The 27,952-nt window shown below is 30.0% G+C and overlaps 2 protein-coding genes across 3 annotated transcripts; one reads left to right on the top strand and one right to left on the bottom strand.

Annotated features, from left to right (window-relative positions):
• Positions 1-43: 43 nt before the first annotated feature.
• Dnaaf3 (Dynein axonemal assembly factor 3) lies at positions 44-26,989 on the bottom strand. 2 transcript variants are annotated; one of them, XM_067284544.1, is made up of 15 exons: positions 26,829-26,989; positions 22,931-22,960; positions 20,426-20,514; positions 20,267-20,360; positions 17,654-17,747; positions 16,216-16,279; positions 16,068-16,150; positions 15,833-15,926; positions 11,293-11,415; positions 4,618-4,737; positions 4,302-4,551; positions 2,731-2,845; positions 2,032-2,106; positions 320-404; positions 44-208 (listed from the first exon to the last, which is right to left on the bottom strand). In XM_067284544.1, exons 1-15 carry the CDS (start codon positions 26,893-26,895, stop codon positions 134-136), a joined length of 1,458 nt encoding a protein of 485 aa, XP_067140645.1. In that variant the 5' UTR covers positions 26,896-26,989; the 3' UTR covers positions 44-133. The 2 variants fall into 2 exon arrangements, with proteins under 2 accessions (XP_067140645.1, XP_067140646.1); XM_067284545.1 differs by lacking the exon at positions 11,293-11,415.
• LOC136986918 (uncharacterized) lies at positions 7,548-9,829 on the top strand. Its single transcript, XM_067284553.1, has one exon. The coding sequence runs from the start codon at positions 7,548-7,550 to the stop codon at positions 9,348-9,350; it is 1,803 nt and encodes a 600-aa protein (XP_067140654.1). The 3' UTR covers positions 9,351-9,829.
• Positions 26,990-27,952: the final 963 nt, after the last annotated feature.

Raw genomic sequence — 27,952 nt, 5'->3', positions numbered from 1 at the left:
ACTAAATACGAAAAAACGTTAAACAATTAGATCACTTCTATCATATGAAGACTAAATATTTATTTTTAAAAATGTCATTAGTTTCTTTTTCAAAACTTTGTTTTTAGAAAGATAAGTGTCTGACAATTTGAAGTTACAGTGAATTCTTTTTCCGGGAATATGACAGCTGTATATGTGCATCTGTCTGGAGATTTGGATTTCCAATTATCTTTAAAAAAATTATATAAATTAATATTAAAAACATTATTCTTACCATACAAGTTCTTTAAAAAATTAAAAAGAGAATTATGGCAAGTATAGAAAGTTATTTATAACTTACTTGACATGTCTTCATTTTTTCAGAAACGTTTTTAATTTCATTGAGGAATGCATTATTTATTTCTTTTTTCAAGTTGATGATAAATCTTATAGTTAAATTCAAAAAAATTTTCAATTAATCAAGAATTGTTTATATTGATATTTATTCTAATAAACAGTACATAAATTTTTCTCAGCTTGCAAATATGCTTTTTATTGGGTAAGTATTATTTCTATTCTTTGAGAATTGAGCACAATTATTTGAGGGTGACCATTTTAATGAAATAAATCTGGTAACTTTTTCACTTTATTTGAACATCAATGCAACACTCAACACAGTGAGAGTGACAATATTGAATAGAATATTGCAATTTTACTTTCCTGGCTGTTATGTGTACATAACAAGGGAAAGTATTGGAATTGTGTAAGATTTGACAGTCCTAGCTTTTTAAATAAAAATCACATGACAACTGGAAAGTTATACAACTTATTATAGACTGAAAAATCCAGCAATTAGTCTTACTTTCCTCCATTAGACCGTGCTATCTACAACTTTCACCTTGTAGCTGCATTGTTTGTTAGAATAAATATGGTATTTGATGTTTTCTTTAAAAATAATGCAATAAATTATTTCAGATTTATTTTATATCATTAAAAAGATTGTAATTTCAATTAATGTGCAAGGAGATATATAGTTCACATCAAATTTTCTGGCCTGAACAAAAATTTTACAGTAGATCTTTCAAAAATATTTTTGAATTTTTAACTTTGAATATGTAAGGTTTTACAGTGTAACCATAATTTACAAACATTCTTCTTATTCCTGAAACCCTCTTGAATATCAAGATCTCATAAATAAAGACAATGATCAAATTTTGACCATAAAAAATATTGTTTCAAGAAAAGTCATGTCACTCATATGGGAACAAAATATTCTAGTCATTTCATAAATCAGGAAGAGAGACAAAAATAAGCAGCTTGTATAAAATTCTTGTATATCAAGTACTTGTAAGTTGAGATCACATTGTATGTTAACATAATATTTTTTAATAAAATTCTTCATTTGCAAGAATAAAGGTATAGTTAGCCTGTTAGATAGAACCAATTAGTAAAATGCCCATTCTAATATTTTCCTCTATCAATCTGAAAAGTATAGTTTTCAGATGAAATTTTTTTATGATGATTTTAAATTTACTATCATACACAGCTTTATTTTACATATTAGACTTTCATCTCTTACTAGAACTCTTGATTTAGATTAATTAAACAAGATGTAAAGCTAAGCTACAATTTAGACCTGTCTCTATTAAGACCTAAGTCATACTTCCTGATATATCTAATAATGGTCAATCATTGCCAAAAAGAGATTAAGTGGTTCAGAAGATGATCTAAGTCCCAACTGACACTAAATATTACTTATGTAATTAACTTTTTACAATAGAAGATTCAAATACAATTTAATTATTATAAAAATAACAGTATATTAGTATTATATTTAAAAAGGAAAGGAATGACCTCTAAAAATCTATATAATAGTAATGTACTCAAATTCATTGTATAGGTTAATATGTAAAAGAAAAACTTTCAGATATTCGGTAAATATGTCGGGCAAAATAAATCAATATTTATTATTTAACATAAAATAATTTGTCTGGATTGCTCAGATTTATGATATTTTAATAAATGTTATCAGATCGAAGTAAACTTGTTATAAATAACAAAATAACAACTCACTTGATTGTTTCAATAAGAATAGCACTGTTATCTGCAAAGATTTCTTGAAATTCTGGTGTGAAATAATTTGTTGAACTGTAAATAATTCACAAAATGTAAATTTAATGCAATTAATTTGTAAGTTAATGTTAATTTTAAATGTTGCCGAGGAAAACAAATTTAACTATAATTACAACATATTGCATTTAATTAAATTGCAACTTATCTAAATTATCAATTTAGATCATAATCAGCCTTTTCTCAAGCAGACATGAAAATCATAAGCTCTAAATTCTTTAAGGGATTAAGTAATTCCAGATAGTTCCACAACTACTTTTGTATAAAATTCATATCGGAAAATAAACATTAAAATTTGATGTAATAATTTCTTCTGTATATTTCTGTATATTTAGAACTAAATTAAAATTTGCCTAAATAATATAATTGAATGGTGGGGAATGTTAATGGCAGTGGTAGACAAGTAAACAATTTAACAGTAATTATTAAAGAATTGTATTGAAAATTATAAAGAAAGCAATTCCAATAAATTGATAATTTAATTGATATTTTATTTTATTTGCTAATAAGACTACAAAGAATATTCTTCTTGCCAATGTAATAAAATTTCATTTTATTGATGTGTAAAAGTTAGTATTGTATAGATTGCAATATTTAAAACAATTAATAATATGATAAGAATGTAATAAAAGTAACAAGTACCTGTTGGATAAATAAACTACATCAAAGAAATGGTGATATTTTGATTTATTAATTAATGCATTTGCACTGTCTACTGGTAAAAAATTAATTGTTGTTTTTGTTCTATAGTCTTTTTCTGTAATTAAAAATTGTTATAATACAGTAATTATTAACTATATTAAAGATTTTATAAATTAATCAAAACACACACATTATATTTAAAAATTATATTGTTATTGCATGTTAATATTTTTAATAAAAAATAACATTTGAAAATATTTAATGAAAAGGCTATAATGGGTGGCCAAACCCTGTCACAAAAGATGCCCTACATCACCTATCAGAAATATGTGTGAGCTGCAATTTATATTGCAATAGTATTTTAAATTATATTTAGTTAAAATACTATAGTTATAAAGTAACAGTGACATTATATCACTCTATGACTATCTAGGTAAACATTTGTTTAACTCCTTCAATTTTACAAATATATCCTTAGCTTTCATTTGCTTGTCCAAGGTTAAGTTTTGATTTTACACTTACAATCTGTGTGTATATCACACTACCTTAAAAAATATTACATATGTTTAAATGGTATGTACCAAGTTTATAAGTAGAAATTATATAACCATGGTGGCCAAACTGTGGCTCACATAGTTATACATCACTAGAATTATATTTTTATTTTTTGTCATTAAAAATGAATATTAATAAATTATATTAACTACACTATCACATATATACTTAATATATTCTATTAATACTTTTAAGTAACAACATGAAACTTGATTTTCTATATGGGGTAAAACAATAACTAAATTTTCAACAGTAGTGTAAATTTTCAAAGGTAATTCACTTTAAATTCAAACTGGCATCAAAATCAGTGTTTCAAAAATTGTAATCAATCATTACCATTATGTATTAATATCTGTATTTCTAAATTAAGTACATTTTTTACTTGCAGTTTATTACTTTCCTGGATCTGTTATACTGTATATAACAGAGGAAAAGTGTGGCGATCGGTCAAACGATCACCCCCGAGATTTTTTATTTTTGGACTTGGGACCTTGAAACATTGTGAAATACAGAACTATTCGGGTCTTTCTGTGTGTGTGTGTGGGGGGCACAATTTTGTTCACCCTGTTTGAAGCTTAATAATTCTTGTTCTTTTTGTTGAAAATTTCTTTAATTTTACTGGGAGGTTTATGTAGTAAGGGGGTCGATGCTATTAAATTTTGGTGATTATAAGTTGGGCTGGAGGAGATAAAAAGGGGTCGTGTCATATCTCGAGTAGGGTCGGATTTAATAATGATTTTATTCGTTATTAGCATTTACAATTTTTTTTATAAAACCCATCCCTACTCTCAAAATTAAGTTTTTTTAATCATTTTATAATAATTAAAAACATAAAAACTTTTTAAAATGAAATATCATAACAGATGGTGCCACCAAATGTTGCTGGAAAAGTTAAAAAAAAATTCAGCAAAGTGTTTCTTCTTACACTAGGCTTAAACATATTTGTATGAATTTATTAAAATGTGGAAGATAATTAATTGTAAACATAAATTATTATTAAAAGCAATATTTCTTACCACATCCTTCAGAGTGATTAATTTCCAAACATCGAAACTTAATATTATAACTGTCAACAGAAGAATCAGTCTTTTCTTCAATGGTATTGGGAATATCACACACTTTTGTTTGAATTTCTTCATTTTTCAACTCAGTTACATTTTCTTTGTCACTTGAAAGTTGCTCTTTATTTAATGATTTGTAATGTTCATCATAAATTAATTCATGAAACATAGCAAGTGTATTATGATATGAAATATCTTGAGATGTCTGCAAAAAAGAAATTATTATTGATTGTTTAATTAAATGTTTTAATGCTACTTTAATTTGGATTACTTTTGTATAAATTCTATTTCTTTTTTCTAAAAATTCTTGTTCACATTCAATTCCATATGCAATGTACGGACTTGTTAAAATATCTCCCCAATAACCTCTTCGTATATATCGTTCCCCTCCCTAAATAAAAGAAAAATTTACATAAAAAATAAAGTTTATAAATCCATATATATAGGATGTCTCATACGTCTAGACCCACGAGTTTCTCTCATATTACAGTTTCATTATAGGACAATCATGTCACTGACTACAGATGAACAAATTAAAGTTATTTTGATAGTGGGTACCCACAGTTACTGAGAAGTGGCCAGAGAATTCAATAGGCTCCATCCTGACCACAAACCTATCAAGCCCAGAGTCACATACCAAAGGACTTCTGTAGACTCTATGTGAAATAAGCTAACACTTCAGCACTACTTTTCTCGTCTGTAACAATCCTTGGCAATCTGTGAGGCCTGGCATGTATGCTCCCAGTTTCGTTAAATTTGGCAATGAGCTTACTAACATATTTGTGCCAGATTTGTCTGCAGTCTAGATGGAGCCATTCTCAGTTACTGTGGGTCCTCGTCAGTAAAATCACTTGAATTTGTTAATAAGAATCTATTTTAAGCTTACAAACATAGTTTTTAATATAGTACAGAAAAAAAAAATATAAAATTTATCTAAATTTACAAATACATGTATAGTACGAACATACTTGTAAATGTACATGTTTACAATTTGGCAATGTTTACAATACATCGCAGACTCTATTTGTTAATGTGGTTTGCTCTAAGACATTATAAAATAAAATGATTTTGTAAGGTTAAATAACAAATACAGTTATTAAAATTATTTTGCGATAGTAGAAAATAAACTAATTTATGTTAAATTTACCAATAAAGACCGCTAAATAAGACAACAACACAGAGTCACAGATGTTTTCATATTTTGTTCTCTAGGATTTATGATATACAGTATTAACATTTACTGTAAATGTACAAATTTTTAATATGATTTTATATACTTTACTATACACAGGGTTCCTATGCACCTGGAAAGTCAGGGATTTTCATTGGTTTCGGAAAAAGTCATGGAATGTCAGGGAATTTGTCAAAAATTGTCAAAAAGTCAGGGAATTTGTCTCCTTAGCTGCCTCGTTGATTTCGTTTGCTGAATATGGCTGACCAAGCGTAGCCATCTGCAGGTGGCAAGAAGTAATGCTGCAATCTTTAATAAGAAAATATACCAGAATCCGAAATGGCTTTTTCACCGTTCTGAAGCCATATAATTTTACAGTTGTGGATTAATAACAGGATAAACTACTATTATGTAATAGTTTTTAATTTTAATAATTCAGCGATTATAAAAAGATAAATTTGTTAATTAGAATAAAAATAACTAATTAAAATTAGTTTACAAACTTTTAAAACTTGAGATCGTAATTTATTAGAATATTCACTTCAAAATAGCTAAATAGATCAGTAAAAATCGGTAATTTAATTGTTTTTCACATTTAAAACATTAGTGTACAACATAAAAAAAACTATAAATAGCTACCCGACATTTACAGTAAAATGCTGGTGCTGATTAGTAGTTTTTTACATTTGTTGTTACAATTTTTCTTGAAAGTACTGTACTGCAAGCATATTTTCCCCCCTCTCCCATTAATTTCTGCAACTTCGATACATAGTTTAATAATTCATTTCTGTTAAACTAATTTAATAATTAGTTTAACAGAAATGATGTTGGGTAACATAGCCACTGATTTTGGCAAATTTAGGGATCATACCTGTAATAGATATACTGTAGTTATAGTTTTGAAAATCAACTGGATCAGCGTTTCTCAACCTTTTTTGGCCTGCGGACCGATAAAATTTGTGAAAAAAATTTTGCGGACCGGTGGTGTTTTAACAAAAAACTTTACTATATATTAAAGAATTACTACAGAAGTAAATTGTAAAATTATCATCAACATTTATACATTATAAAATTTTTATTTATTAAATTATCACTATTTTTTTCAATAAGAAAATTTTTAATGCAGAGCGGTAAAAATTCTCTGCGGACCGATCAAGAATCTCCACGGACCGGTGGTTGAGAAACAGTGAACTAGATAATCCAATAGTTTAACCAATGTTAACTTGCTATATAATTTAAAAAGCTGATAAATTTTTAAAAAAATTAATCAAATGTATTTTAACTTTTTAGTATCTTAGTGCGAAACAACACCAAAACTATTTTTATAGTTATGTTGCAAAAGAACGAGATTTTATAGTTACGATTCTATGCGCTGAACTTCTATATTTTATTAATGTATAATTGTAATTTCGTTTGATGTTTATTTCTGTATTTATTTTATTTTATTTAAATTCTATAACATTAGTTCGTTTAATTAAAATTTGCTATAAAAGTGAGAAAGATGGTTTGTGATATGATTTGCAATAATTATAAGAATTGTAATTAAGGGTTAAAATAAATAAATTTTGTCTGAATTATTAAGAAAATTTTATGAAAAGATGAAATTTAATGCAAAATTAAATAAATAATGAATAAAAATTATTAAAAATAATTATTAAAACTCTGGCTTTACATCGAAACCGAAATCAAAATGGCGGCAACAGAACATTTTTTTTTCTTTTAATGAGTTGCCAATTCAGCTAATTTAGTGGATTTATGAACAATCTAGCTAAAAAAACCAAACAGTTCTAATGGAAACAGTATGATTTGAGTATTTTTATTAAAAAATGTCTAGCTGTAAATTTGAATTTTGAGTTGGTTGGCAACACTACTTTTAATTAATATATATGCAGATGCGGATTGGATGTCGTTTGAATGTTGTACTTAGTATTGTGACAAAACAAGTCTTGACACATTGCTATCTGATCTGGTTCATCTGTCTTTTAATAATAATGTTCGAGGTTTGTGTTTTTCTACATTTTTAAATTATAATGGCACGGAAACAAACGAGGTTTAATCTCCAATGGCTAGATCCAGCTATTCATCCAGAATTCAATTCCTGGTTAGGAACTGTAAAAGATGATGATACAAAAGCATTTTGCTGCATTTGTTGTAAAGTTTTCTCGTTAAGCAATATGGGAAAGCGTGCATTAATATCCCATGCAAATAGTTCTAGTCATGTTGAAATAAAAAGATTGAAGTCGGAACAAACTTCGCTGGTAAGGTTTTTAACCCCAACAAATTCAAACTCTTCTAATAGTCAACAAAATGTGTGTGAAACGGCTTCTGTTGTGGAAGATAGATCTAAGATCATTAATGAACAGTCTCTCACCAAATCAACATTTCTTAGCAGCACATTGACACCTTTTGTGATAAAAGATGATGTAATAAAAGCAGAGATAACTTGGGCATTGGCAGTTGTAAAGAAAAAGATGTCACTCAATTCATGCTCTGATATTAAAAACATTTTCAAAAAAATGTTTCCTGACAGTGCTATAGCCACACAATTTCAATTGGGTCCAGATAAAGCTTCCTATATAATAAATTATGGCCTAGCCCATTATTTCAGAGAAAAATTGATTGATGCTGTTACAAGTTGTGATAATATTACTATCTCCTTTGACGAATCACTAAACAAAGTTGCTCAAAGAACTCAAATGGATCTTGTGATAAAATACTGGGATGAGAGTAAAGATAAGGTTATGACCAGATATTTAAATAGCGTCTTTCTGGATCATACTACAGCAGATGATCTTCTCTCTGCATTTCTCAATGGCCTTTCAGACACTCATCTTGATCTAGCAAAAATTCTTCATATCTGTATGGATGGACCAAATGTAAACATAAGTTTTCTGAATAAATTAGAAGATCACATGGAGACACAGAATGTTGGTAAATCATTTGTGAGAATGGGAACATGTGGTTTACATGTAGTCCATGGTGCTGTAAAAGCTGGTTTTAAAGTAGTAGATTGGAATTTGTTACCACTGCTACGGAATTTGTACTATTTGCTAAAAGACTCACCCACTCGGCGTGCTGAATACATTGCTATAAGTGGAAGCAGATTGTTTCCCAAAAAGTTTGGTTCTACAAGGTGGTTGGAGAATGGAGAGTGCTTAGAACGTGCAGCAGAAGTTATTGAATCTGTGAAGACATACATAAACAACAGTACAAAGTTGAAAGACAGCAAGGTGGCTACATTCTTGAGACAGGCACTCAATGATCCCTTTATTAAAGTTAAACTTTTATTTTTTCGGTCAATATGTACACAAAGTGAGAGCTTTCTCACCCGATTTCAGAGCAACAAACCTCTTGCACCTTATCTTTATAAAGCAGTTGTTCAATTATTAATGAATCTGATGAGAAAGTTTGTGAAAAATGACAGGGTCACCGACAAGCAGTTTCTAAAAATAGATTTAAATGCTAATGAAAACTTGGTACATCTTAAGAATTTGGATATTGGTTTTGGAGCAAAAAAGGTTTTAAAAGAATTGAAAGTAAGCGATAAAGATATTCTGTGTTTTCTAAGAGATTGTCAAAAAGTGCTGAAAGTGATGACACCAAAGATTATTGAGAAGGGACCTGTCAAGTACAAATGTGTGAAGGCTTTGAGCAGCTTAGACCCAGAAATTATTAAAATGCAATCAAATGTTGGAAAATTGTATTTCAATGCTTTACTGGAGATTCTACATGATACAAACAGGATTGATGAAAGATGTGCTGTCAAAGCAAAAGAACAGTATAATATACTCTGCAATAAAGTATCCATAAAACCCCTATTCTACAAAGTTTGAGGACTTCATATCTGAAAGGAGTGATGATGATGGTCTGGACACATTTTATTGTGAAATTATGAAGGATGATAGGCAACTGCAAGATCTATGGTCTATTATCAAAATTTCTCTTTCTTTCTCACATGGGAATGCAAGTGTTGAGAGTGGTTTTTCAGTTAACAAATCACTGTTGAGTGAAAATCTTAAGGAAGAAAGTTTAGTTGCTCAACGCTTAGTTTATGATGGGATCCATTTTGCCGGTGGTATTGATCAAATAAATATAGACCAGAAAATGTTGTTAACAGTCAGAGGATCTAGACAGCGATATATTGCATCTCTGCAACAGAAAAAAGATATTCAGAAGCAGCAGGCATTGAGGGCTGAAGAAAAAAGAAAACTTACACAACAACTTAACATTTTCTTGTGATGTTATAAATCCTTAAGAAAAGATCATGAAAAGGAAGAAAAAGAGATTGAAATGAAAATAAATACACTTGAGGAGAAAAAGCTAAAACTACATTAATAGTTCTTCTATTTTGTGAATTGTAATTAATTTTTTATTTTCTAATTATCTGTATTTTGAAAAAAAGAGAATTAATACTAAGAAGTTTCTCTGTATTTTGATTGTCCATTTTGTAAAAATAAAAAGATTTTACAATAAATTAGATACATTTGTTAGAGAAGCTATACTGTAAACTTACACCTATCCCTCTTTATTTCAAAATTGTGTAAAAATAGATTGTATATAATGTGGTTGACAAAAGAAAACTAATTCTTTTTTTACATGATCAAGTTTTTTGAGGGAAAAAATGCTTTATTTGAAAATTTTTAAATTTAACTTTTTGTTAAAATTATGTTGCTGTTTAAAAAAAAGTTAGTCTTTTTGTTGAAAGATTGGTTTTAAAATTACGTGTTTCTAAGTCGAGAGTTCATTTTAAGCACAGTACAGTACTATTTGTACTGTATATCAAATACCGTTTGTTGATTTTATGCTATCTTGTATTTACTAGATTTACATGCAAATAATAATGATAAGTAATGATAAAATAAAAAGCTCATGTTTCATTTGTTGCTTATTTTTTCATTACATTGAAGTTTTGGATTCTATCAAACATTTTTCTACAAGATGTACCGGTATGTACTGTATTTTTTTAATATGGCTGTCTTTGAAACATATCAACTGTGCAAAAAAGAGGGATAGATATACTCAATCAATGTTCACGGTAAATAAAATGCTGTTTCATTATGTCGATATTCCACACTGTAAGAAATGTGAGGGTCAGGGAATTTGGACAAAGTTGGTCAGGGAAAATCAGGGAAAGTCAGGGAATTCAAAACAAGAATTTGAGTAGGAACCCTGTATACAATAAATAAGAATAAATGCTTTTCTAGTGATATTACAACTTCAATATTTGTGGCAGACAAAGTTGAATAAAATGACTTAAACTTGATTTTTATTTTTCATATATATATTTTTTTCTTTTGACAAACGATGTATAATTGAGAAAGACTTAACTCGAGCTATACCTGTAGATTGGTAATTTGCTTTTTGTCCTTATGTTACAATATGATTCTATGAGCACTACTAAGTTTTGGCACTATGGAGGACTTATCACACATTATTGATGTTGAGAAGAGTTGTTCAGAATTGTTGAATATGTTATTCAGAAGAGAGTAGACACAGGTTTATTATGATGGCAGTGTATGCATTGTGGACAGTTTATCTGTTCCTCTTCAACTGTATTTGTTATAAAATGACTGAAACCCACCAAATTGTAACTTTTTTTTTACATTGGTATTTGTATTAGTCTGTACAAAATGGTAATAATAAACATTTTTAAAGCTCAGATATCAATTTCAAAAACCTGGTATTACCAGTACTTGAAGCTAATTCGAATCTGGAACAGAAGCAATTAATTTAAATTTATTACTTTTGGTATATGTAAAAGTTTTAAATACATACATGCTTTATAAGTAAGAATGATGCTAAAGTATTATTAGGTAAAGTATACTCTCCATCACGTATTTCAAATGCTATTCCAGTTTCTCTCCATTTCATATACTTAGAGATATGTATCATATCAGCCTGAAACAAAAATTTAAAAATTATATTTTCACATTAAGTTTTCTAAAAGTTATGTAAATATATTATTTAGACAAATATTTCTTCATAAGTAAAGTTCTTCCAAAAATTTTGCAAAATTCAGCACATTCCTAGTTTATAACAAGTTAAAATATAAAATGTTAATAGTGAGAATTATGCTGTAATTTCATAAAAATAATGGTATATTGAGATCTGTGTACAGCAGTGTGATAAAATGAAGTGTGCCTGATGTCTATGCATGACAATGTCCATATCACTCAAAAGATGTTACTGCAGTAGTTTGAAATGGTAGTATTCAAAAGATTGAAGAGGCCTGAGTTTGAAAATGAAAATGTTATAAAGGATCCTAGAAAGCTTATGGAAATGGTCTATTGTAAAAAAACTGTTGCAAGATGGCTATAACAGTTCAGAAGAGAATGCAAACAAGTGAATGATAACATGTGATCAGGGAAGCTTTCTGTGCATGAATGGTAGATAAAAAATGGTGGCATCGCTATCGGAAGGAGACAGAAGGTGAACCATTTGAGAACTTTGCTGACAAAATTGGATTGCCATACAGTAGTTCTGCATATTTTAAAGACCAAATTACAGGCGAAGAAAATTGCAGATTATCGGGTTCCTCGTCTTTTGACTGAACAGCAAAAGTGGCACTGCTACCATGTTGCAAGATTGCATCTTGAATGTTATGAAAGGGAAGAAGATGCAGTCAAATGTTGCGTTTTGCAGGAAATGCTTTAAATCGAAAGAAGGAATTATACTTGCAATAGTTCATGCAGTGGTGCATGTAAATAGAACCAAGTCTGCTGATGGGGTTGAACATCTTCCAAAATCATGGCAATCAGTCCTACAGATGGGTGGAGATTATATTGAAGGAATATAGCTTCAATATAATCTCCACTCCATCTTAATAAAGTAAGATGTAATGTAAATAAAGTATGTGTATAGAATATCTGTTATTCCATCAATATCTATATTGAAGAAAAAACAGATATTCAATACATACATTTTATTCTGGATAAATACAATTTTCTCACTATTAAACTTTCAATTCTAATATTATATAAAATTCAACTATTTTGGAAAAATGATTCCAAAATTTTAATTTTCTGAAACATAAAAGCAAATAATAAATTCTTTTTACAAAATGAAGTTGATGAGTTAATTATGTATTACAGTAGAGCATCGATTATCTGACCCCCGATCAACTGTCACATCGGTTAACCGACCGCGTTCTAGTCGGCAAATTCAAGTGTCCAATAGTGATGTGGCGCTACAATATTTGGCTGTATCTTGGCTACTTTATTATTATTTTTGTTAAATGTTTGCATGTTTTAGCTGGCAACATTGGCTCGACCATGAAAGGGAGGCCAGTAGTTAAACCAGGCTTAATTTTCAATTTTTTTCTTTATTTTTATATTTATTTTGTGCAAAATAAAGAAATAATTTTTAACGATACAATAGCAACAATTATTATTTAAAAAAAGTTTTGTTAGGCTTAACATCGATGAAAATTCAATGCGAAGTAGGTTAATAGCGATATACTAATTACATGGGATATATAATATACTATACTAATAATGTATTTTTTCATACTTTTTGGTTATCTGTTTTTTCAGTTATCTGACCAACCCCAGTCCCCAATTGAGTTGGATAATCGATGCTCTACTGTATTATTATTTTTAATTATAATTTACAATACACAATTAACAAAATGTAATTTTAGAGACTACTACATTTTTACAGATCTTTTGAGATGTTTCTATGGCTAGATTAAACTGACATTTGCTTATTATTATTAATGTAAAAATATTTTAAATCAAAATTATTTCAAATAATTAATTTTTTCATCTATACACAAAAAAAAGGCAAAAATTTTAAACTTTTAATTATTCAAAAAAATTCTAATTTTAAACTAATTAATACACACCACCACCAATATAACATAACAGATTTGTATGGTGTTTAAATATGCAGTCAATTCTACTTAATTGGGACACGTTTGGACTAATCCATTTTGGCCCAGTTGAGCAGCTGTCTCAATTAAATGAACTACAGAGTGTTTCACAATGTTTTGACAATTTCAAAGTTGAATAACTCACAAACTAATTGCTAAAAAAAATTGAAAATTTTACACAAGGTACAAAATTTATTCAATTTTACTTATGAAATACTACGTCGGACAAGTGATGACCATTTGTGGCTACACAAGGGCTTTTCTGTAAACTGCTATGCACACGTTCGATGTTCTCGGGAACTCGTACGATCTTCCTACAGCTGGTTGACTTTCGATTTGATGCACTGGCAGTTTCACAGAAGTTTTTTACCCAATTCAATATTGTTCCGTGAGCAGGAATTGGATCGACAGATTCGCCAACACGAAAATAGCATTCTACCGCAAACACATGATGTTGCTTCGATCAGTGCGCCATGATACTACGTACGAGTAGTAACCTATATGAGATGAAAGTTGACAGTCTGCACTACTAATAGAGGGCACCACTGTTTCTGTATCTTGGTTTTAACATGAGTTATTCAACTTTGAAATCGTCAAAACATTGTGAAACACCCTGTAATAATAAAATTTTAAAATAAAATATGTAATAAATAGTTTAAAAAAATAATAATTAGGTACCTATTTTAATGCTTTATTAAACCAAAATACAGAAAATGTTTGTAATATAAATTTGCCAGAATCACGACGATAGATAACTGATTCGCATCATGCTAGGTGTTGCCAAATACAGTATTAGTAGTGATGTACACAAGGGTTGACCATTCGATTTGTTCCTGATTGAACGATTTTTCCTTGGGTTCGTCCTAAAGTCACCTTATGGTCTTCCTTTGAGCAGAGTTTCCTTTACTTGGAGATGGGCCACTTTGGAGGGAGCGTTCATAGAATCTGCCAGCTCCAGATGCTGGTCTCAACGATTGGTTGGTTGCTGTCCTAATCTAGATGTAATTATGCACACAATACCTTCCAAGCAAACTCTAGCTGTCTTCTAACTCAGTCGAGAGACCTTGAAAAATTGTCCAGGGAATGTCCGGTCCAATCCAGAGCAGGGTCAGTAGCTCGAATTCAGGTCCACCTCAGATGGGATTCCCGTATGACGTGCCCCATTACGCTGACCCCCCTCTGGAAAAACTGAGCTGCCCGAGCGAAAGAAAAATCGCTTTGTCTCTGCCAACCGTTAGGCCTACACGACATTAGTGTACGTAGTATCTACATATTTTTGGAAGATCCCTAAAATATATCAAAAATTGCTAAATTTCTTTTCTGTTACTGTCCCAATTAAGTGATTAAATTATGCACTAATTTATAAGTTTGATTTCCGTTCATTGAGATTTGGCCCAATAAAGCGGCTGCCTAATTAAATGGAATAGACTGTATAAGTATTCTTAAATATAATTCACATTAGTTAAATCATCATTACTTAATCTATATTATAAAAAAAACTTAAAAAGTTCTTTTTAAGCCCCATATACTGATTCATAAGTACAACATAATTATGCAAATCATGCAACAATTTAACAAAGAGATTATTAAAATACTTTGAGATAAAAATAACAGTAATAAACTATTTATTTGAATTCAGTATATATTTGTTTTATTTATTCTTAAAAATTTTAACAACATGTTTTATATTATGGTAATCAAACACATTACTTTTGAGATTTATTACATAACACAAATTATATTAAAGTTGTTTCTTTTGTAGTTTATCTATTTCTACAGGATAGCATCAATAAAAGTAATTTTATTTCATTGATTCTAGGGATATTCTAAATGTTTGAGAAGATATTATCTTCTAGAAACAATGGATATGCATTAATTTATATAAAATTTAAAAATAAATTTATAAATCAGTTTTGTAGCTAAGTCTGAATCAAATCTGTTTACTTTTTTTGTTAGGTAGAAATACATTTTAGCATTTAAATTTCAATGCTTTTTTCTCAATTTATTAATGATTAAAAGTCTTACTGTTAAAAACAATTTTATTAGCATACTTAACTGAATGAAGTTAAGTTATAAAATAAAATACTAATGGAGAATATTTAAGATAAATCAGAATATACTTTTCTGTTTCATTTTGAAAAACATATTAATAAAGAATGTCGTAAGTTTATAAAATTTATTTCTTATTGTTTTTTAAACTCTGCCTTGTAGTCACCAAGAGGGCTTTTTTCAGGTCCATTGTGGTTTCTGCCATGCCAACAATGAGGCAGCCAAGTGATGAGAGACAAGGTTCTATATATGGACCATCCCCAAAAAAATTTCAGGGATTTTTTAATCCATTTAGGTTTGATTCTAGTTCTTGAGAGTGGTTGGCCGAAGCCTTAACTCCAGTCTGTCTATTTATTTAAAAAAAAAAAAAAAAAAAAAATAATAATAATATCTTACCTTTCTATCTTTCAATTGCATATTAAAATCCCAATCAAATACACCTTTTTTAGAATCGTAACGTGTGCCAAGATATTGTCGCAAACGAAAATCCCTGAGAAATTACAGAAAGTACAATTTTAATAAAAACCTTAAAAATAATTCTTATATTAAATATCTCCATTGACATTAATATGATATTTAAACAGTTTTAAAATTAAAAATTATGAAATTAAATTAAAGTTTTATTTCTCACCAGCAGTTTGCAATATTAAAAGCTTCAGGTTTGGGATTTCTCCATAATTTAAATACAGCTTCTAAACCATCAATCTCTTTATACTGAATAATAATTAAAATTATTAAAAATTTTCAAAAAAAGAAATAATTAACAATATAAGAAATACCTTTAATGCATTTAAATTTATAAATGGCATTTCCTTTTCCAGCTCTGAAAAATCAGTCACTAATCTAAAAATAACAAAAAATATAATAAATTACATATAATAGAAATTATCTTAACACATTTTATTATATACAAACAACACAGAAATTTATGAAACAAGATAGAGAATTCAGAAGTTGACAAAAATATTAATTTGATATATCAATACCCGTAACTTCATATAAATTTTAGAAATTTAAGAACTTGATTTAAATCAAATATCAATAACTTAAATTAACAATAAATGTGAAATTATTGTATTTCCTTGAGTAAATCCTGGGGAGTTTATTTGAAGACCTGGGATTATTTTGAGGCTTGGGTTTATTACCTTTCAACTGGGAATGAATGGTAAAAATTGAAAGAAATACCTTAATTACTCATACATTTTCTGAAGTATCAAAGTCATTTATTAACTGTACTTATGGGTTACAAATACAACATTGGGAATAATTACTGTTTTCATAGTTAACCTGATTCAGTATCTTCCAATTTGGTCATTACATTGTCTTTTGTGTCAGCTTTAATGTTGTCCTAGGAATCAAGATCTTTACTATTGTCTGATTCAAAGTCACCAACTCTTTTGGAAAGATATGGTGAATTTGAATCAGAATATTCCTAATTACCCTCCGGCTGATAAGCTATTGACTTATAAACTCGATCATGACTAATTACTCATTATTTGACAATATTTGTAATTTTATTTCAAAAAATGTTCCTGTGAACCTCGGAATAAAATGTCTGACTCTAGACAATTTGAAGAGGAAGAATTTTAGTTTGGCTCCTTACCTGTCAATCTAAACTTACTGTAGCATACCAGCAGTATTTCAACGTGTTTATTTTGAAGTACCGCTAGTATGCTACAAAAGAATGGTTGAGGGGTGGTTGCTACCCCAAAACCACTCCTCCTTAGCATACTAAAGTGTACAGTTGTTAGATAAATTTTTCTATACCATTCAACATATTCACACCAAATTTGGCATGAATATTCTTCAAAACCCTAGAAAAATATTGTGGAAGTTCCACACCCCAAACATCTCTAAAGTCCATTCCCTGTTAATTTTAGCCTGAGCAATTCTTTTGTGTTTTGCAGTATCATTATTGTAAATACTCAGTACCTAAAATTGTACATTTATTGACCTAAGACCATCGCTTTTATCATCCTCTCCCAACCCAACATCACAAATCCTCCACTCCCTCAAAACTGAGCAATGCAGGCACACAGCCAGTTTTTATTATTATTATTATTATTATTAAAGAATGATTTCTCTAGCAAACAAACTGATTTTTACCTAATCATAGAAAATATTATTTTCAGAGCCTTTTAAATTCAATATCATTAAACTTAATTTAACAAATAAAATAAATATCATTGAAAGAGTTTATAAGTATGCAAAACAAACCTTACAAAATGATCAGCAGTATTAATAATGTAATTAAAAGTGCTTCTTCGTATTAATGAATTTCCAAATATTTCAAGAAACAATTCTGTTCTTTCTGAAATGTTTAGTTTTAATGTTAATAAATAAATTATTTATGATCAAAATTATTTCAACCTTTTAAACAGAATAAAAGTCATTTATTATTGTGTTCTTTAAGTTACATGAATAAGTATATCTAAAAACAATTTTTTAACGTATTCTATCAATCTGAAAGTTCACAGATCATGTCCAAATCCTGCTTCAAGTATGGATAATTCTGTTTGTATGCTTTTAATATGTATTTCTGTTTGGAGAATGCATTGTAATAATTATGGTCTATGGCAGGGGTGGCCAACTTTTGTGTACATAAGATCTACTTTTTATCTGAAAAATGTGTCGCGATTGACTTGTTGTCATAGGCATAGTTTAAGTGGGGCGGGGAGGTGTGAAATACATATACTATGTTTATACAATGTGTTTCAGTACGAGGTGCACTCCCGCGAGCTATGGGCAGATAAGCAAAATATATGTTCAAAACTATTTTTTAGTTTTTAAATCACTTACTAAGTTTTTGAGATATAGGCTCATAAAGAAAATAAATTTCCAGACCCAACTTTTGATATTTGCAGCTGAGAGTTCATTCCGTACAGGCGGAACCTAAAAAAAATCGATTTTTGGATACTTTTTCAAGATAGATTTTTAGTAACTTAAAATATAATTTAATTTTTTTATCAATTGCAATGTATAAGTTGTGGTACTATTTGTTCGTAAATATGAAAAAGTTGTTATAAAAATGCACAGTATGGCTGATAATTTGATTACAAGATTTCACTTTCGAGATTTTTTTGGGCCAGGATAATTCATCATGGAAGAATGATATAAGATTTTTAGACTTATTTTTTGCTAATCTGTCAATAATTCACCAGAGTCCACCTCGTACTGGAACACCCTGTATATCTACCTACGTAAAAAGCAACATAATTGTTTAATGGGCCAAAAAACTCGCGTCCAAAGGAATTAAAACAACATGAGTAATTATTAACAATATTTATTAATTCAAATTAGCTACAGATAAAGACAGATTTAGAATTTATTTTATTACCTTAACATTAATGGGAGGACTGAGTTCACATGTCTCTAACCAAAAAATCATTAGGTGTATATCCTGACAAAGATGATAATAATGAGTCTTCAGTATAGGAATCAGTCAGGACAGAATGTTGTTTAGTCTTTGTTAACTTTAAGTATGAAAATGCCAATTCACACAGGTATGAAGATCCAGAACAAGAATAAATATATTCGCTACATTTGGTGATACTGGGATATTTTTCTCGGTTGACGTATTTCCAAAAATCCAAAAATATAGAGCCGAAAACACTCACTTATCAAGTAAACAGATAGGTAAGAAACGCCACAATTTAATTTAAAACATAAATAAAAAGGTACTTACATTTTAAACAGAAGAAAAATTGAAACTCAACGTTGTCACCGTGGATAAATAATATTGATTAATAATAATAATAATATTGTTAATACTAAAGAAAAGAAGTTACCGTATGACAGTACCAAATATTCAAGCTAAATGGCTATGTTTTCTACGAGTCCAGACAACTGCATGCATTTTGTTTTTGCGCGTTACGTTCACGCATTGCGTTCAGTTACAAGTGTAACACATTAAGTCAAGACATCACAAGCGATCGACCGAAATTGGCTTCGCGATCGACCGGTCGATCGCGATCGACTTGTTGGCCACCCCTGGTCTATGACATTATCACTCACTCAAAATTAAAAATACCCAATAAAAAGTGGGAGAGCAATCTGGAAAAAAACAAAAACAAAGTCACTCAGTGAAAAAAAGTGTCACAGAACATGAATCAGTCTTGGTCCAACACAATTTTACTGTTAATAAACAAAAGTAAAGTTGCTTGGAAAACTCAGTCATAAAAACTCTGAATTTTTTTTTTTTATATTTTAAGTCGTCCTTTATTTCAGGTTGGTACAAAGTTAAAAGTTATTCGCCAGGTTACCAACCTGGTGAATAACTTTTTATTTTGGTGAATAAAAAATTTGTTTGGCAAGTGGGTTGGTGATTGGTATAAAAAGCCAGAGTGACCCCTGCAATTTAACTGCATGGAAGATACCTTTTTATTAGCATGCTTGATAGACTATTGCTGAAGATTGCAAGCTGCTGAACATAAGGTTGCATGTTCAAGTTGTGTCTAAACATCTCCATTAACTGAATGTTTTCTGGCAATTGGCTAAGTGTCGCAACACTTGCATGGGTTGTGTACAACTCAGTGCACTGAATCATGCTGTGTATGTACATGCCTGTTCATGTTGTACTTGAATCGTTAAACAGAACACACCTGGATTTCATTTATTTTGATAAAATTGAAACAAAGTTTAACATATTAATTATATGTTGAAACAAAAATATTCAAAGTTTTTCAAAATATAAGCTGCTAATCTTTCCACGATTCTTTCCTTAACCCTTGTATTTATAAATTATTTTTACTTTACTTCTGCATAAGGTTGAAATATTTTTCGTTATTAAGAAATTTTTTCTTCATTAATAAAAATATTTTAATATTATACCTTGCAAACTTATTTTAGTAGTTGATTCCATGGCTAATTTCAATAAAATCATGTAACGTGCATAAATCTCAATGCAGTTGTCAATTATGAAGAACTGTAATTTAATCAAACAGATTATAAAAATTGTCTTTGCACACACTTACATCAAATCTTCCTCACCTGAAGATTTTTCTTTTTACGTCGATGACATTGTGATATAGATTTTAATACGTGTCGAGGATCACCAGCACCAACAATTAAAATATTTACTATTGTCCAGAATAAAATGTATTAGATGTTATTATTTTAATATACATTACATATTTCAATATTTAATTAAATTACTGTACTTTACATAAAACAATAATCTATTAATTTTTAAATTTTCAAACTTATAAAACTTAGAGTTAGGACATTAATTACAGTTATTAATTATTAAATTAATTTTTTCTTAAACTGCTTTCTCAGAGTTCACTCTTCTTCTGCTTTCAGGTTCCTGTAACTCACCATCAGAAACATTCACAGTAAATAACAAAGCAATTATACAGTATAATCATCAAAAGTCTCACTTTCAGAAGATATTAATTCACATGAGAAAAGCATAAAAAATAATGTATGAATTTAATACAATAATGTTTAAACTCGTTCTATTTACAAGCCTTTAAATCTGTATATGTACATATGTACTTACGGATTTAAGAAACTCTTTGAAGTATAAAAAGATATTATTTAGAATGCTGACGAACAGAGCATTTATGATGATGACGACACGGATAAAAGTTGAGAGAAGAGCTAGACAGGATTAGTGAAATAGCCAGAAAGTATGAAATGAATAAGACTTTATTTGGGAAGATTGTGGGAGAATGTAATAAAAAAAATTGAGGAATACATTGGGGTAATAAGAAGGACCTTTGGCGAAAGGTTGAAGGAGTGCAATAGTGACTTAAAAACAGGTAATATGATAACAGATCTGACACATACAGGATATGATGGAAATGTACAGATTAAGTAGGAAGATGTGATAATGAAGGAGGAGTTAGAAATTGTCAATTGGGCAAAATAAAAACTTGGATTTTTTGAAAATGTTTAGAAAACTTAATAATAATGAATGTAAAATCTTACCAAATGCTTAGAAATGAATGATTGGAAAAAGGAAAAAAAAAAAAGAAGTTATAACTGTAGGAGTGGAGTAAAATGATATTAGGGTATGAGGAGAAGGAGGAGGATTAACAGGAGGCATAATACTCGGTAAAAATGTTCATTAACCAGCTTTAAAAAATTTTGGGAAAGTGTACAGAATAACCTGTGTTTAAAAAGTGTGAGTTTAAACATTTTTGTGTTAAATAGCCTTGTTATTTTGATGCTTTTCTCATGTGAAATCACCAGTAATATTTTCTACAAATAAAATTTTGATGACTATGTAATTGTTTAATATTTACTGTGAATATCCCTGATGATTAGTTGCAGGAACCTGAACGTGCTACAAATATTGGTAAAGCAGTTTAAGGAATAAGTGTGGTCTTACGCCATAATTTTTTTGTATATTTTTTATATATATGTATATATTCCTCTTTCCCTTTATTTCTCTACCCTTTGTTCCCTGCTCTCTTTCTTCTGGAAACTTCTCTCAGTGGGTGGCAACGAACTGGTTATAAGACAAAGAAAAAGGAATAGCCTGCAGGGGCTAAAAGAGTGATAGACTGGCCACAGTTTGGGCCGAGACGAGCTGTGAGGACGTGTTTAGTGAGGTCTCCAGGAATTTCGCGCCGACGGGAGCACGAAGGAGGCAGCAAACCGAACGTTACGGAATCTAGAGAAGAACTCTAGAAATCTGATACAAAAGCTCTTCTGGAAGTCTATCGAAAGAACACGAAGTAGAAAATTCGAACACTACGGTCGTCGAATCTCGTATCGTCCAAGAAGGCCCGAGTTATAGCCACCATCACAAGTTCACTAGCTAAGTTTGGGTACCCGTTCTTGTCTTGTTCTGTCCTATTATCTACATCTTCTCTTTCCCTCTCTAGCATAAGTAGTTTTAAGTAATTAGTTATAAGTTTCTTTTTCGCGCCCCTTCTGTAACGCGTCGCGTACATCAATTCTTTTGTCGCGAGTTTTTCGACTACGATTCTGCCGAGTTTTAAGTGATTTTGTAAAAGGAGTGTCGGAATACAAACGTGTATCAAGAATCCTGTATAATTTAACAAACGCGGGTGAAAATTAAAATAAAGTTGTTAAAATTTCCTTTATCCTCTCGTCGGACTTATTTTTTCACCACGTGCGTTTGACCACATAAGTTATTACTATATTTGTCTTTTCTGTGTTAAATATATAAAGTGAATGTTTTGCAATTAACTCAATAAAATGTTTTGACATTTTAAGTTTTTAAGTTAGTACATTCATTGCAACTTATCTACAGTCTTTTACACAAATTATAATAATGACATAAGAATCTATAATAAATATTCTATTCTACACAGTGTAAAACTAGGATAAATACAGAGATTTACCAGTACAAATTTTCTCAATTAACAAAAATTTCAAATACAGATTGTAGATAAAATTTCAGATAAGACACACATATTTAAAGTACATATTTTTATGAAAACATTTAAATGGATAGTATTGAATTTTCCAGAAAAAAGAAATAAGGTGTTCGTATGCTCTATATAATAAAATTTTACTTACATGTATCTTTGTTTAATTTTTGAATTTCACCTGCAATTAAACAAATGATTTGTTACAGAAGTTTTGGTATTCATTTTTATTTTACGAATCTAATCTATTAAACATTCATATAAAAGAGAAGCTTTCTGTTTTATAACTCATTCAATTATACTAAATATATATATAGACTAGTCATTTAATTTGAAGAGTAATGCTAAATTTTCCCTTATTGTCAGCTTCTACAATCTAAAATTTATGATCTTTCTTGCATAAGTATGTTAGTGGCAGAGTTATGTATCTATTTTTTCACAATTTACATGATTTCACATGATCCACATGTATTTAATATCTTCATCATGTGTTCAAGAGATGTCACAACTCTTCCGCATCTGATACAGATGTTGAAGAGTTGTTATTATGGCTGTATATGTCTCCTGATAAAGAAAAGGGATTATAGATCTTTCTTCAATTAGAGAAAAAAAGAAATCGCACGTAACCAGGTCTGGTGAATAAGAATATTGCAGGAGTGATCTTAGCTATATGCCCTTCCTGTTGCTAACAACAGGAAGGGCATATAGGACATAGAGCCAATTGCTCTGACTTGTTCATTAACTATTAGGCAAATATCTACCAAAAATAACTTCAATATAATCCAATAAATATGGACTCCTTTGGAAAAACATTAGTTCCACTTTTGGAGTCAAAACTGTATGACATATAATCTTAAAATAAATTTGATTATAAAGAGATCTGCTCTTTGTAACTATTCAGCCATTCAATAAATAAAAAATGCTTTTAGCTTTCATATTTAAAAATTATAACTGATTGTACTTAAGAACTCAAAAAATTTATTTGATAAACAATTATTAAGATTTCCAAGACCTCATACACTTCATCTTCAGATCTCTTTTAGAATGAAAAGAACTGTACATCTTATTATTTTCAAGTTATAATTTTTAAGAATTTCTAAATCAAGGAGTTGAAAAATATTAAGATTTAGCCCTCATAGTAACCATCTTCAGGTGAAATATGAAAAATAACATTATGTCCATTTATTTTACTTGTGAGGATTCAAACATCAAAACAATTTGATTATTAAAATTTTAAATCTCATCCAAACTGCCAAAATTCTGCAAGTTTAAATTCTGTTTCATTGAATTATTGAGGAAATCTACTTATCATATGGGATGATCTTGACCACTGCCTCAGCATTCTTCACTTTCTACAAGGAACAAGAACAGAAACTCTGGGATTGACCCATCAGTCACCTTTTGGATACAGAACAGAGATTGTTGGAGGGCTAAACAGAAATGATTCCTGCTTAAAAAAAAAAAAAAAGGTGTGTCAGAGAACTTATTCTACAGGTGCTCCAAAAGGCTCTAGTGAGATCAATTCTAATGGATAATTCCTCTGGATTTTTTTTTCTTTTGGACTATTGGACTTTTCTGGTTTTCCACTGACTTTATTATCTGCAGGTGAGATTTATTGCCTTCTCTTGCCTTGGATTAAGCACTTAAGAGCAAGTTATGTTTAGTCAATAAAACCATTAATTTACCATATCTGAGTGTTGTCACTTTCTATTGGACCCACATGACATTTAATGATGACATACCTTATGTTAAAGTGTTGTACTCACATCTAATGTACAGTCAAACCTGTTTTTATGTGCTCTTTTTATGTGCGATTTTTTTAATGCGAATTTTTAATTTGTGCGGTATAGTTGGCGACTAGTCTCGTGCGATTCGTCATGTCTTACGTTGACTTATTATAGCTAAATAAACTTATTATAGCATAAATGCACTTATTATAGTAATATTATTGCATGAATATGCGAAAAATGAAATAATTTACTTTTTAAGTCAACAAAACACCACCTGGACAAAAATATGTAAAACAGACGATAGACCAGACGATGCAGTCAAGTGCTGACATCTGTTGTCAATAAATTCTATTTCGTACGGTTTTGAGTTATTTTCTATGTGAGACTTTTTTTATGCGGTCCCTGTTGACCGCATAAAAAAAATATTTTTTAATTGTGTCGCGAAAACTATTATTTACAGCCATTCGTGAAGTTTCGTGAGATTTTTTTTATGCGTTTTTTTTAATGCGGTCCCTATCCCCCGCATAAAAACAGGTTTGACTGTATTCAAATTAAAAACAGGCACACCTTTGCATACCTAACAAACTTTACATATAATATAAAATTATTATTATTATATTGATGATATTTTCTTTTCATATAATATCTTTTGTGTAAGTGTATTTTTGATATGAAATTAGGTAGAACTGTTTTTTCTAATAATCTTATCACCATCTCACAGAGGTTACTTGATGGGGGCTGCCTGTGGGTACTCCTTTACATAGAACAAATATATTATAATTATACTGGAAGAATGATGAATAATATAGCATATGGGATAGCTCTATGATATCTTTGTGCTTATGTAATAAGAAATCTCTAAGAGTACAGAAGCATGGTTGGAGATTGAGGGATATAGGGCAGTAAAATCTAGGACTATAACATGAATGTTATTAGATAGTTGGAGTTTTTTCAACTCAACAATTAATTGCTGCATGTTATTGATGGTGAAGTTATAAGTTTTTTAGTCTATAAGTTTAGGTAAGAATATTATGAATGGTGTTTTCTAAGGGGCATGTAGGTGATTCAGCCTTACGTACAATGGGTTGCATGGTGTTGCCTGATTTATATGTTTTCATGTAGGTGAAAAATTTAAGCATTCAGCATATTACTGTCTTATCCAATTTTAAATTTTTGGTAAAGCTGTGCGGGTAAATCTGGTGACACACACATGGAGTTTGTCAACATAGTCTTCCTTGACAGGCTCACATGTATCACTAGCCTACGATCTACATCTTTGCCTAAGGAAAGCTATTCATTCTACACAAAAAACTATATATTCTAAACTTCAGTCTAAAATAGAGTGGCCCAAAGTCCCTATAAATTCTAGTTAAAAATAAAAATTTGTGTGGAAAAAGTTATTTTTTTAAATAAAATAAAACAGAAAACAATATCCATTTTTTTCTAATGACCAGTTAAAGTCATTAAAGTATCTCCGACACGTTTTTGAATTTTAAATATCTATAAAATAAAACTACAGTATTTTTTCTCTCATAATTATCCCAGACTAAATTATGACATGTTAAGTGTTAACTTGAAGATAGATTTGGGTCTAATACAGAAGAACTAATTTTTCGTCGACCGAACATCTCGCCAGAACATTCTTTAATGGAGAGATCCGAGCACAACATCGCAAGGACTTGGCGACTATTCTTTGGGCCGTCAAGATGGGAAGCCAGGGATTTTACCTTGGGTCTACAGTGGTCCTCACCCCCTATAAATTAATGCTATTTTTACTAAAAAAAATGAAATTCTTAACGACTACATTTTATTAATAAAGAAACGATCTATGCATTTTATTTGTTCAAAGTAAATAAAGTATCTAAAGGAGTCTGCTCAACCCTGAGGTCCTCATACAAACTTTCAATGGCCCGACTATTCCGTATAATGATACTTTCTTACTGAAGATTTAAAGCTTTATTTTCGTTTTAAATCAAGTTTTATCAATTAAAAATAAGCGAAGAAAAATGTCATTATCTAAATATTATTTTAAAAAAATAAAATGAAGGTTAATGTTACCTTAGGTAGCCAAGATGGCGGCTCGTCTCCGATCCCAGCAATCAGAAGACAGCGAACAGTGGGGACACGTTCTAACCTAACCTAACCTATTCTAATAAATTACCATAATTATTAGCAACCAAATTATTAGAATAGGTTAGGTTAGGTTAGAACGTGCGTCCCACTGTTTCCTTGCTGGGATCGGAGATGAGCCGCCATCTTGGCTACCTAAGGTAACATTAACCGAAAAATTCACTTTAAAATCTGTCATATCAAACTTACAAATTTCTTGAAAATCTAAAGCAGGGCTAAATCCCCACCAACTGACGTTTCCATAGCCATTATCCATTGTTAATTCGTCTAATGCATAAATAAAATATATAAACGACCAAACCCACGTGTCAACGTAAATCTCTATTTGTTTGCAACTATCGCCATGGTAACCATGGCGGTTTATCATAGATATCGTTAAAAAAATTATGTTTTGTTCTATATATAATTAAGAGAGTAAACGTTGGTGTATGGCTTATAAATAATTACCATTACTTAATACAGGGATGGGCAACTTTTTTCTATGTAAGAGTTGCATTTCAAAAGTTTTGAACTGACGCGGGCCGCATACAAAAAAGAGGAAAAAAAATGTCGGTGAATCACAATTATTTATTCATATATAATTATAAAATCAGCATAGGTATACTTAATTTAGCTTCTGGAACTGATGTAAACGTAATATATCGGAAATATTTGGTTAAATATTAGTCACCGCTAGCTCTAAACTAGTTTCGACGTTTCGGTTAGCCGGTTTTTTGTTTTAATTTTTACTAAATTCATTGTGGAAAAACTATTCACATACATAAGTTGTAGAAAATAACATTTGAATTTTTGCTGCATACTTCCTTAAGCTGGGAAATCGATATATTTATTCATATTTTACGCGGGCCGCATGCGTCCCGAGGGCCGGGGGTTGCCCATCCCTGGCTTAATATATCATTTTTCCGAGCGAAGCCGGGTATCTCAGCTAAGTTATTGATATTAATAAAAAAAGGTAAAAAGCAGTCTTAAGATTTTTCTGTCGGTAAAAATCACTACGGGCTCCTAAGTCTTCTCTGGACTCGGGGTAAAATCCTCAGCTCCTCCCTCTTGACAGCCTGGACTCGATTGGCAGAATATAAGTCACGTGCCATAACGAAACTGATCCGATGGGCTATGTAACAGTGAAACCGTAATCACGATCATCGGAAAAAAATCACTATGATTAAAAAATAACGGCCATCGATCACCGCAATATCGGAAAATGATCGAATCGCTCATCTTTAGACGTGTCTATCCTTCTCAAACTAAACTGACATTAGCGAGGTTGTGGCCGAAGTTTTAAACGCGAAAACGTGTACGTCGGACGTTCAGCG

The sequence above is a fragment of the Centruroides vittatus genome, unplaced genomic scaffold (assembly GCF_030686945.1).
Source record: "Centruroides vittatus isolate TY-2023 unplaced genomic scaffold, ASM3068694v2 scaffold_1323, whole genome shotgun sequence".
Lineage (NCBI taxonomy): Eukaryota > Metazoa > Arthropoda > Arachnida > Scorpiones > Buthidae > Centruroides > Centruroides vittatus.
Note: the sequence above shows the minus strand (reverse complement) of the source record. Positions and strands in the feature narration are given on the sequence as shown.

Excerpts from the sequence above, each read along its gene's own strand:
- Dnaaf3 (XM_067284544.1), bottom strand. The coding sequence starts at position 26,895 with ATGGATAATGGCTATGGAAACGTCAGTTGGTGGGGATTTAGCCCTGCT. Across the intron at positions 4,738-11,292 it reads CATTCTTACTTATAAAGCAT|GGAGGGGAACGATATATACG; the intron begins GTATGTATTTAA and ends TCTTTTATTTAG. Across the intron at positions 2,107-2,730 it reads GTAGTTTATTTATCCAACAG|TTCAACAAATTATTTCACAC; the intron begins GTACTTGTTACT and ends AATTATTTACAG.
- LOC136986918 (XM_067284553.1), top strand. The coding sequence starts at position 7,548 with ATGGCACGGAAACAAACGAGGTTTAATCTCCAATGGCTAGATCCAGCT.